The sequence below is a fragment of the Anarrhichthys ocellatus genome, unplaced genomic scaffold (assembly GCF_004355925.1).
Source record: "Anarrhichthys ocellatus isolate YVR2014 unplaced genomic scaffold, GSC_Weel_1.0 scaffold58, whole genome shotgun sequence".
Classification (NCBI taxonomy): domain Eukaryota; kingdom Metazoa; phylum Chordata; class Actinopteri; order Perciformes; family Anarhichadidae; genus Anarrhichthys; species Anarrhichthys ocellatus.
In genome coordinates, this window is record NW_022280088.1 from 937,289 (window position 1) to 949,820 (window position 12,532).

A 12,532-nucleotide genomic window follows, 5' to 3' on the forward strand; every position below is an offset into this window, starting at 1 on the left:
TAATAATTCAATCAACGCTGATAATACATCTGGCGCTTTTTATCAGCTGTCAAAGTTAAACACCTCTGACATCACAATATGTGGTACAATACTGAAGCACAGTATGTTTAAACATGCCAGCCCACAATATAACGACCAATACAGTAACTCTGGCTTTTCTCTTATCTTATAATAATAAGATATGATTGCTTTCACAATGGTTGCATTCAGTTATTGTGTTTTGCAGGTGTTATATTTTTTGGTTACTGACTATATATAAATAAACCTTAAAACCAAAGTCTTTATGAGCCTTATTTCTAGCATAAGAACCCAATGATTATATGCTATATTGCTATAGTATATGGATAAAAGCTTGAATTATTCAGTTCATACGTCATTATTTCACTCTTTGATCTTTTAGGCTACAGCTATGCTTTCACTCCCCTTTTACTGCTTCCCTCATATTATGAGAAAAAGAGACAGACAGGTCTTGTGGCTTTAATGTCTCCTTAATGAGAAATTTCACAAAGATCACTTTTAATGTTCATTTTTGGAAATCCAAATCCCGTGTCACAGTGTTTTCTTTTCCTCTCCTTGACTTCACCCTCGTGTTCATTGCAATTACGACGAGAACACTCAGGCGTGTAGATGATAGGACAAAATACTAAATTAATAGGATGCTACATATACTTTGGGTGCATGCTGATGAGTTTGTTTATTAAATACTGCAGTTTAATTTGCAAAGTTGAAAGGCCTCATTTGGATTGGAATTTACAGTGCACCACAGGGCAAAACAGAGCTATAAGAATGCTATATTTCATTGCCTTTTACTACTTAGATGGCATTTTAGGGAGGGGGTTTTTGTTTTAAGCAGTGCTCTATCATTTGCTTGCTCTAAAATATGAATGCATATGATTTCTGTCTGAGTCAAAGAATAATTGATGTCATCTCCTGACATGCACTGAAGCCATGCATGTCTCCTTTTACGTCATCAAATTGTGGTTGCATTCCATAACTACAAGCAGCCAGTTGAGCCACAGGAGTTTACATCTAGTGAAGGCACTAACTGCACCAAAGATAAATGAAAAGTAAAGTCATTTATGATCACACAAAGAAATATAAAAAATCATATCCACATGCATTTTGTGGGGAACACATTAAAGTGCAAGAAAGCAATTATGACACACACAAAGAAGCAGCGATAGTTGTAAAGTGCAATAAAGAAAGTTGTGACATTATTGATAGTTTGACCATGCAGGCTATACTACACTGTTTTACTTTCGGTGACACCAGGATTTGCTCGTGGACAGCAGTCAATGTGGAGCATTCCAGAGCTGAAAACCCTGCAGATAAACACAACAAGACAGGCTGACGCACACTGATGGGATTACTCTGCTGTCGCCATGGTGAACATGGCCTTGTTAGATGTGACCTTCTCTTGGGCCAGAACAAAGGGCTTCACATCATAGACAAATGAGAATGCATTGCTGTGTGGTACTTAGTTTTGAGCATTCCATTGTATTATTAAACAATTTGCCTGCAACTTGTAATGTTGGGGTAATAGAAGAATGAAGGTGTTTGACAGAGGGGGGAAGGTGGAGATCCCTGTGGTCAATACAAGTCTGTGGCATTTTTTCCAGAAGTCAAGGGAAGCCAGGACAGCTCCTTAAAAAAGTTTTTAAGGAGCCATGTGTTGGACTGGGGACCCTTCCAGATAGTTTCCCTGCGTCCAGTACAATGTCTTTTATTCCCCAAATCTTACACACATCTGTGATTTGCACATAAACATGCACAGTTCACAACAGTTCACAACACTAAAAACCTGGGTAATATAAATACACTGTGCAATACAACAATTATTCTGTCTGTACATATATTTTAGTTATTTTGGATTTTTCACTTTTTTATATTCTTTACTGTTAATTACTTATTTACTTATTTATTATACTTGTTTGATCTGGGTTTTTTTATGTCGCTTGTTTGCACTATACTATATGCTGCTGTAATCCTGTAAATGTCCCCGCTGCGGGACTAATAAAGGATTGTTATTTTATCATGCGTGCATTTTAATACATATTCACTTACAATATTCTACTTTGCAGCAGAAGCATTATCTTTATAGCCTCACAATAAAAATGACAGGGATGGAGATCACAAAGCAGGTGAAAGCTGTTATATCCTGCAGAGAACTGTGTTCTCACGATGTTAAAAGAAAGCAATTGGATTGAGAACTTTTCACTTAAAAGCAAAGTTGCAGCCAAGAAAAAGAAGGCCAAGACCCCAGGAGGAGGCTGCACCCACACTAAGCACATCGGTGCTCTCATTAAAGATGTGTCGTCACTCAGATGAGAGCACGAACACCATGTAGCAATAATGTCTCAGGAGTCCAGATTCATTTGGACTGCAGAATTTTGGTCTTTTGAAAAATTCTGCAATCACAGAATACGCAGAGCATTCACAAGTCATTATTGAAATGCCGTTCATATAAACTAAATGTTGTTTTTATTTATTAATGAAGCCAATTCAAGATGTCTGTTCATGCTTAAACTGCCTGGGTGAATGATGCCATTGTTAGGGAGCTAACAGTTGATCAGGTTACACTATTATTTACTGGGAGGAAAAGTAAACAAAGCGACTGATGCTTTGTGGTTATTGTTTGGATTAAAGGAGACATATCTCATTTTCAGGTCCATACTATTTTGTGTTCCTACCAGAACATGTTTACATGCATTAATGTTCAAAGACTTTTTGTCACACTGCCTGCATTCATGCATTCATGCTCTGTATGAAATGCTCAGTATAGTGTGTTTCAACAGAATTACGTTCCCCGTTTACTTCCTGTCAGCTGATGTCGTTCACACAGGCAGTGTGAACATACAGTACATACTGCATGCTGTTTTCATCAGTAGTATCCAGTATGAAACTGTTGAATGTATTTATGTTGCAATACGCTAGGGCAGTGTTTAGCCTTTAAAGTGGCTTTTAAAGCACTGTACAAAAAAAAATAACTAAGACTGTAAATATACAACATCACAACTCCAAAATAGCAGATATCCACAGATTCCTGTTCATTTTAGAATGGACGTTTGTATTGTGGTATCTACACAAATCATCTGTCAGCAGGGCAAGAAAAGCCTGCCTATGAGCGGGGTTTGTAAGTGTGATCTTCCAAATGGCTAGTGCTAGCTTACTTAAACTCATGCAGCCAACGTGTGTATATGTACCTTCCTATTAATTAAATATTTTGGATATTGGAGAAAATTTTTCATTCACAAATTTTCATAAAACTGCCAATATTTGAAATTTACACAGTTCATTTCTTGCCTCAAATTGTCAGACGTGAGTTTAATGATGAATTTGTATACAAAAAAAAATATAAAAATAGAAAGAAATTGCTGTTTTAGGCCACTGTCATAGACTATAGACTGTGCTGTTTTGTGGAATATAGTAAACGAAGGAGACTTGTTCGATGCATACAGTCAATTTTTTTTTTCAAAATCCAAAGAATGTTTTTGCCATACTGTAGATTTTGCTTTTGTTTGCATACTGCATATACACTACATGCTTGTGTTGGCCAAATCAGTATGTGCTGCTAATATATTATGCGGTTTCTAATACAGCCATACACACAAATATACACAGTTGACTATGGGCTTTGTGTATTTCTGCATGGATTGAGCTTTTTGATGTCTCACAGGATTCATACAGCACTTAGATATGCTTTATAATAAAAAAAGACATAACTGAGATTTAAGTTTGAATAATATAATGTCAGTAAGGTTGCTAAGTAAAGGCCCATATGGTCCATTAAGACATCAAAGGCTACCACTCCAGATTTTCAAGTTTTTAAAAGCACCTTTACATTGATACTTTTGACATGAACATAAAAATAAATGACTACATAATATGAAAGGGTGAATATTACTACCAAACCCACTACTAATTGACACCAAACTCTGCAGTTATACATGACTCTGAGCTTTAAAAGACACCACATTATTTTCACTGTTAGCTTTTTACCCTTTGTCAGAATAGACCTACTCGCTTAGACTTCCATATTCTTAGCGTTATTTGATGTAAAAAGCTTAGAATTCAAAAAATCCTGCTCAAACAGCTGTGTCTTTCCTCAGCACTCAACCCTTAGTATAAATTGCTTTGCAGCAGTGATTGATTCAATGTAGAACATCAGATATGCTCCAGTTCCACACAGTGCTGATTTGCTGAACAGCCACTTGTGTTTAGCAGGCTACAACAAATTGTGTGATTGAAAAAAGCAAACTGCCTTCATGCATGTTTGTTATTTTCCTCCTCCTTCACTGTCTCTGATTAGTCACTTTATGCTTTTTATGGCCTTTTGGTTAAATCACCCTACTATGTTGTCCTAGGTAGGGTAATAAGGATTCACAATCCTGCAAATATACAGTACAAGACAATAATTCAATTCATTATTTAAAATGTTTCAGATAGATTTTCTTCTTTTTTGAAATTGTGACCTGGAGCTTAATTTTATGATTCTGTGGGTTAGCTAAGTGGCCTTTCTTTCTTTCTTTCTTTCTTCCTTCCTTCTTTCACGGTCTCCCTCTGCACTGGGGTCAAACAGAAGATTGTTTCAGCTTGCTGCTTGGCACAGAGGATTTGGACACTATTTGATTCAGGAGACCGCTAGGATCAATTTCAACCTGGCCTCACTGCTTGGATAGCTTCTATGGCTGCCAGTTCAGGGCTATGACCTGGATTACAATGCTCAATCAATGGGACACAGGAATTCCACCCAAAGCAAGCAAGAGACAGAAACTTGGTCCTTCGGCACACACACCTATGATTTCTCATTCTCTCATCTGACTGTGTTTTCATTTCCACTTTCTACTATTTTCTATTTTTCTTAGCGTGTTTTTGTCTAATTATCTGTGATTTATGCGAGTGAATAGTATTTTTAGATCAAGTTTACAATAATTAGTGATCCTCCATTTCTCTTCATCTCTCCTTATGTTATGCTGCTGTGCACCCTGATAACCCTCCATTGGTTCCGTCTATAGGTAAGTCAGTGTGTATTATCTATCTGTCTGTCTGTCTGTCCATATGTCAGTAATCTGCGCAGTGATAAATGTGTGACAACCCTCCTAATCCCTTGAACCGTTGGGTAATTGACACAATGCAGTTCAGTTTGTGAGTATTTTTGTCTTTGATCACAAGTGAGTAATTCGCTGGCGGGTGTGACTGATATGGCAGTAACATTGTTGAAGTGACTTTGCCGGCTAATCGATTTGATGGTAGTGTGGCAATGCATTGATTAGTTTTGTTCTATTAATCTGCTGTTTGACAAAAACAATAACTGTATGAAAGTTGGCATAGTGGAAATTCCCTCCAGTGAAATGTAAATGGCATCATAGTACTGCAGAACCAGTTGTCTTGACGTAATAGCTACATTCAAATCATCTGTCCTGCCTGTCAGAAAGTTATGGTTAGTAAGGTGTGATTACAACAAATTAAAGTTAGCAACAACAGTAGCATCTCTTATAGTACAAATATGGTATTATGTTTGTTGGGGGGTTTTGATCAGCAGCTGTCGTGTGTGATGGTATCAAGATGGTGTTAGATTTAACATGTCAGATGTGTTTTTATTTATTTTTTTGACATTGCAGATAGTCTTGATACAACTGTTTTTAAATGCAAGAGGCCTTGTTTACTTTGGTTACAATGCATGACGCCGTCTTGCAGAAGGTACTCTCCAAAAAGGACCTGCCAAAAAACAAAAGTCTGTATTTGGTTGTTTACATAAACTATAGTAAATACCTCTTCTCTAACGGATATATGTTACACTAAACATACACACAACATCATACTCTTCATGTTAACATATAAGGGGCATCACAAATGTCAGGGTAACTGCACTTTTCTTTGCCATATTATATTCCACTGCTGCCACACTATCATGAGCATTGTAAGCCATGCCACTCACACATTGGGTCTCTGTAAGCGATCAGAGGGTTCAGGTAGTGTTGAGTGCCTGTGGATGGATGGGTGCTTTGAGGCAGACAGCCATACTTTATGGCTCCTTGGTTTTGGAGTGGCGGTGCCAGACTCAAGTGTGTCAAAACACACTCAAAGCTGCTGATGCAACCCCTGACAGCGGACATGCTTGCTTTTGTGCACATGTGCACATGTATACGCACAACGCAAAGACAATAAAACCTACTTTGTCGATAGCTGACTCAAACCTACCATGTTCATTTGCTTTAAACCAGCCAAGGGAACAGTGTAGCCAGTGCTGACGAATGATGAACACAAAGCACACAAAAAACAGACAAAGAGAGTCAGAGATATGTTGTGATTTTCCAATCTCATCCTAAAATAAGTACTTCAAGGCAGCATGAGCTCAGAATGTTGCAGGTGCTTTCTTAAACGTTCCCATCACATATCTCTTCTCTTTAAATAGGACAGAGGAGAAAGAGAGCAACAGAAGGATAGGTTCAAGGACAGAAAGGGGAAATGTGATTGATCTAAAAGGAGATGTGTCTGGCCAGGCTCTTGACTGTACACCCCCTCCAACCGGTAGAGCCCATAGATCCAGCCGTCCTACCTAAGTCAGGGTGATGGAGGACCTTGTCTGCCTCTGTGCTGCAGTGAGAAAAGAGAGTGGGAGAGAGCAAATGTGCAGGCAGTTCTGGACAAGTTTGGGAGTGGGCCAGCACACAGTATCCTAACACAGTTGAGGTTTCAGAGCCAACTCTTTCAGTGTCGGACTTTACTTGATATTAGAACACATTACATTGATTGGTGCGAATATCATTAAATAGTTTCCCAATTTATCAAAATATGTTAAAATACAAAGGTAGCCTATCATTTTGAGTAAAGGTTGTACACTGAATATCAAGCTTCATATTCAAGTCATCGTTGAGGTGTTGCCACACTCTGAGAAAAGTAAATCGTTAACCAAGTTGAAATAATCACTTCAATTGGTAGCACTTAATTAAGATAATAAGGTACGTTAACATTTTTTTTTTTTAATTGAGTTCAAAAAACTAATTTCGTTGTGTATTACAAATTGAAGTTATCAGTTTAAGTTGGTTAACAATTGTTTTAGATACTCTTTACACATCTCACTTTTGACTTGCATGTTAAATAATAGATCAATGTATGCATCTATTCAGTGTATCTTACCACAACTATATTCATGATATCTTAAGATGAGTTATTTTTTGTGTGTTCTAAGACTGTCAACACAAGCGATCAGTGCACCTGCCGGAGCCCCTGAAGTGCAACAAAACTACTTGGTCAGTTTTAGGAAAAGATTGTAGTTTGGGTTAAAAGAAGTATGTTTGTTACGTAACTTAAGGAGGCGGCATTTAGGTATGAAGAGTCTGCAAGTTACACAACAAATCTAAGGTAGTGATTTCACACGCGACACGTGAAAGTCCAGGAATGGCGTTATTTTTCGTAGGTTTAGGTGCGAAGGGTGAATGAGGACGACCTGTTATATTACATAAATTGTTTCCATATTTATCTTCAAAACAATACAACTAATAATAATATTCTTATTTCACCCTTTAATGGAAAAGTAAACAGTTCTAATTCCCCAAATATACCTTGCAATTTGCCAGCCTGCTCCATCTACACTGAAATAGTAGACATAAGCTCACCTATTCATTTTTTTTTTTGGCAGACGAATACATGAAATATGGCCTGAATGGTCTGCCCTCCCACCATAAGCCATACATCTTGGAGATTCATGCAGAATCATTTACTGCCAGAGCAAGGGCGGATGTGGCTGTAAGTGGGAGTGGATGAGCAGGGTTGGGAGGATGTGCTCCTGGGCCGCTGTGGGAGATGTCACTTAACTCATTTAGGTCCTATCTCAAAATAAATTTGGCCATTTCGCTCTTTATGAGGTAAGACTTTATTGTGATGTCCAAGACCCCCCCCCCCCCCCCCCCAAGTGACTTTGTCTGTGCAGTCCTCTTTGCTATGCAAGTGATTAGCAGGAGAAGGTGTTCTGAGATGGCTGCCAGCTGAATCAAAGGGACAGAGTAGGGAAGCATTAAGTAAGAACATTGAACGAATGAGTGGCATTCTCTTACGTGTAGGAGGTCAAGGGGGACAGTGTTTGAGAGGAGGTTCCTTGCTGCTGTCTGAGAAGGAGAAGGGCACCTCCTTGTTCGGGCGAGAGGGTTTGATCTAGGCCTGGAACGAGAGGCCCATGTAGGCCTGGAACCACTCCGGAGTGCCTTCTGGCCATCCTTGAGGGAAACGCTTCTCTGAAAACTCCTGGCCAACCTGTGGACAACCTTGGCATCACTAATGAGCTTGGTGGGCCTGAACTTCTACAGCAGACTGTAACCCAGGCAACAGACTAGCCACCTCATGCTTCAATATATTGTTTACAAAAGGGCAAGTGGCTAAGGTGTAAGGTGCAGCTAAATCAGATGTGTTGGCCTCAGCCCAACTGACAGGGCCTTATAAACATAAAGGTGCTTTTATTCTTCACCCTTTTTTATTTTATGTTTTGACTTTAGGGTATTTGTTGTGTTTTAAAGAGAAATATTCAGAAATAATAAATCACAGTTCAAGCTCTTTTTTTCTCTTTGCTTCTTTGTTTTTTAAAATTAACAAATGATCACAAGCCCATAAGTTCTTGACTTGACTTTAATAATAGCTACTTATGTTAGCTTTATTGTTATGCCAGCATTGACCATGCTACTCACAGAGCTGGCTGTGGTGGGAAGCTTTTCAATTTATGCCAAACACATTCAAACACGTCATTCATCTTGATGTGTTGCTGATCTTTAAAGCAACTACCTTTGCGCATATTGAGTTACTGTTCACAATGTGTGAGCTTCCTTCTAGAGGAGAGAGCTTGTTTATCATGTCATGCCCACCACCACATGTTAGCTAGACAGCTAATTACCAGTCGAGATCAAAGTGACACTTACGAACTTGCACATGCCTCCTACTTCTCTCTTTTCCTCCTGATGAACAACAGTGAAATGGTATCCCATGATGTGTTAAAAGACAAAAAGTAATCGCAGAGTTCAATGCAAAAAGCATCGGTGCTTCTGTTTATAAAGGTCAGACCCAGTTTCTCGCTTGTAACATGTTCAAATGCATCATCATTTCCAATCAAAGTCATGTGTTTGGATTTTTAACAAGATTGCTGCACAATTCAATGTCGCTGCCTTCTGCAAAGGAGCAAGCACCAAAGCTGTTTTATCGTCTCCCAAAGTCTGCAGTGTTACTCATATTCAGAATTATGGGTGGTGTGGGGCCTTAAGCCGCCGGATGTCACAAAACACTGTGGGTGTTTTTTCATGACAGTGTGACAGTTAAACGTAAGGTCCTGATCATTTTTTATTATTTGTGAGGCTTCCACAGCCTAGAACAAACTTAGCTTTGGTCGTCATTATATTTAGCACATTATTCATCCACCTTTCATGTTTTTGTTATGCTATTGTTTACTAATGGCAATTGAAATACGTTTGGTCTTAGATTTAGTTTACAATGTAACATTATTTAATCATTTCCTTTCAGAACATGTGGCACTTAATGTCAGATGCACTTGGACTAAGAGCTTATTCAACTTTTTCTGCAATATCATGCATCCTGTTATTTCTTCCTTTACTCTGGCCCCAAGTGTAATGGAAAATATAAATGGTTTTATGTAATAGTCATTCAACTCTATAGATGTCAAATTTGTTTTCACAAAATTCAAATCATCTAATGTATTAAACTTGAACTCAGCTTTTTTTTCCCCCCACAAATGTATATGTTTTTTTACTCAATAACCCCCAATCTTCCACTTCCACCTGATATATTATTTCCCAAATGAGAGGCTAGTGGGTCCAAAGAGCAATCTGGATGGGCAGATTGTGGAGCTTGGGTGGTTCAAATAGGCATAACACCCCCCTCCCATCGCCCCATCCCCCGCAACACGGCCAGATTCGTACTTTCAAGCTTTCTCAAGCTCAATGAGTTATTGGCTTGAGGCCCGGGTGCAAACCCTGACTTGGGAGGCTTTTGTAAATGCAGCACACCCATGAATATCAGTATCTGCTGACACCAGGACACAAGGCCGATTAAAACATGATTATCTGGCTTGTTATTGTTTCAGGCAATAGATTTGAACTTAAATCTGAAGACGTGAGAGCTGAGATAATTTACACCCAGCTGTGCTGTTTGTTTACATGTCTTAGGGTGTCGTGGGCCTAGTTAGAATTTTTGTACATGAGTTGTTGTTGAATCTCAGTAATTACCATCCTCTGTTTATGACTACAGAGGGCATATTTTTGGGCACAAATAAAATTCATATGCTTGTGATGAAAAACCTTAATACAAAGCCCAATGTTGCTATTATTTGATCCATATGACCATCACTTTCTGATACTGCGTGACACTATGCTGTGCTCTGATCCTTTAAACTCAAGGTTCAGATGTAAATCATTTGGATGCAGGTCATTCTTTGTCCTCAATGAATTTGTTGAAGCACTCAGTTTTCTGTGTCACTTTGCCTCTTTGTTACCATCTTCTTTCTCAACTTTGGCATGCACGCCATCAGGTCTGTCACAGACAGCCAGGTGACAAAGGTAATCTCAGAGCCTTTGACAGGTGTCAATGGCATAGGCAAAGCCCTTTAAACACGGCCCGTCTAGGCTAATGGCACCCTCTGAAGGGAGGAAATGGATAGCCTGAGAGAGAGAGAGGTGGGTTGACAGCCCAAAGCACGAGGACACACATGAGTCATCATGTGATTCTGACGTGGGGCACAGCAGGTATCTCACGTATTGCTCTCCTGACAGCTGCACAAAGGCTTTCATGCTCACTTTCTAAAACTACAGCTTGCAAAAAAAGCAATGATGACTGTTACTTCTACTGTTAGACTTGACAAGTGCAGCCAAGACGCAGTAGGAGGCCATAGTGATGTTTTACGACAAACAATCCTGGGAATCGGACTGGAGTGTAAATATGCACCTCGTGTTTTGTTTCTGTTATATGACACTGTAACCTTTTGAGATAAAACCCCACATGCGTCTGTATGTGTGCATGCATACAGTATGCGTGTGCATGTTTTAACAAACAGCTGTGATAACCCCGACATCCCCACCGATTTGCATACCTCTATACAGTGGAACAAGTTGGTGCAAAGGACTGTGACTATGCCACTTAGGCATGCTATTTATTTGTTTATTTGTCTACATTTATTTCTCAGGTGCCTGGCAGAGGCTGGGGAGGGTAATTACTGGTGTGGAACAGCAGGAGAAGAAGCCAATTTAAGTGAGGGCATCACTGAGGTGTGAGGCCGGCCCCGAGAGGCTCCGGCTTCTCACCTGTTCCATTTAGGCTTGGAAGAGAAGAGGGGCCACTGGGGCTAGCCACAGCATGGGATTAGACACAGCATTTGGACACACACACACACACACACACACACACACACACACTCTCTATCTCACCGTCTCTGCTTCTCCAAATCAATAAATAATGACATGGGGACTAAAATGTTCCATCTAACAATATATTTGAATGAGAAGATATTTTATATTGTTTAAAGAAAGCGTGCAACCTGAACATCTAGATCATTCAACTTTATGCATTTGTTAGGAAAAAAAAAATCTTTGGTTCAAAATTGGATTTGAAATCTATCTCAGCTTGTTACCTGCGTTTTTCTGCGATGCTGATCATAACTGCTCAAAAGTGTAACACACCGAACCGCACACATCAAAAGGTAGAATAATAGCAGAGGTATGAAGAACAGGTATTGTGTGATGGGAGGAATACAGAACAGAGCTGGATACTAACCTAGAGTATGAGAACAGGATTTAGAAAGAAAAACTTGTGACAACCTTCCTCAGAAGCTTTGGGCAAGGTCAGGAAAATTGTGAGTGTCTCTAAGTTCCTCCAGAGGAACAGGTGCGAAACTGGAAAACTGATTCTTCTACCATGATAGCTTCATTCCAACATCTACTGTGAAACCCAATCGTCTTCCTTCCACTTTTTTCACACCACCCGAAAACTCTTAGGATCTTTTAAAACCTCCTCAGAGCCAACAGCAAAGAAACAACATAAGGGATCTTTTTTTCTTTCTTTCTTTCTTTTTTAATTCTTGTATCAAATATTACTGGAAGATTAACCTGCTAGACACAAATATTGTCTTTTTTTATTGACAAACCAAACATATTAAAAACCAGGAGTATCGACCGCTCACTCGTGGATGCCAAGAAAGGCAATGCAACAGGTACATCAGCGCCTGTAGCCAGAAACATTTGGAGAAATCCCATGCTACATCTTTAACAGCTACAGATGCGTATTCTGTCATAAAATAATATCCAAAAAATGATTGATGCCAAGCTACATACAGTCTCTCTCTCTCTCTCTCTCTCTCTCTCTCTCTCTCTCTCTCTCTCTCGGGCATGATGCAAACAACCATATGGCCACTGGCCCATATGGTAAGCTGTTCTATACAGCCTCTTCCATGCTTCAGCGGTCCTGAATTGGACGATATTTCACTGTTTTTCCTTTCCTTCAACCTCAGTGTTAGTGACACTATGACTAGTATTATCCAAGG

The 12,532-nt window shown here is 39.3% G+C and overlaps 1 protein-coding gene across 2 annotated transcripts in view; it reads left to right on the forward strand.

Moving 5' to 3' along the window:
* LOC116396721 (catenin alpha-2-like) overlaps window positions 1-12,532 on the forward strand; it is a 186,766-nt gene that overhangs the window by 128,688 nt on the left and 45,546 nt on the right. Inside the window, exon 8 of one of the 2 annotated variants that reach the window (XM_031871500.1) lies at window positions 5,016-7,859. The exons of the other annotated variant lie outside the window; for it this stretch is intronic. Coding sequence (XP_031727360.1) covers window positions 5,016-5,111 — 96 coding nt within the window. The 3' untranslated portion in view covers window positions 5,112-7,859. Of the gene's footprint in view, window positions 1-5,015; window positions 7,860-12,532 lie in introns of those variants that run through there. 2 annotated transcript variants of the gene reach the window in all.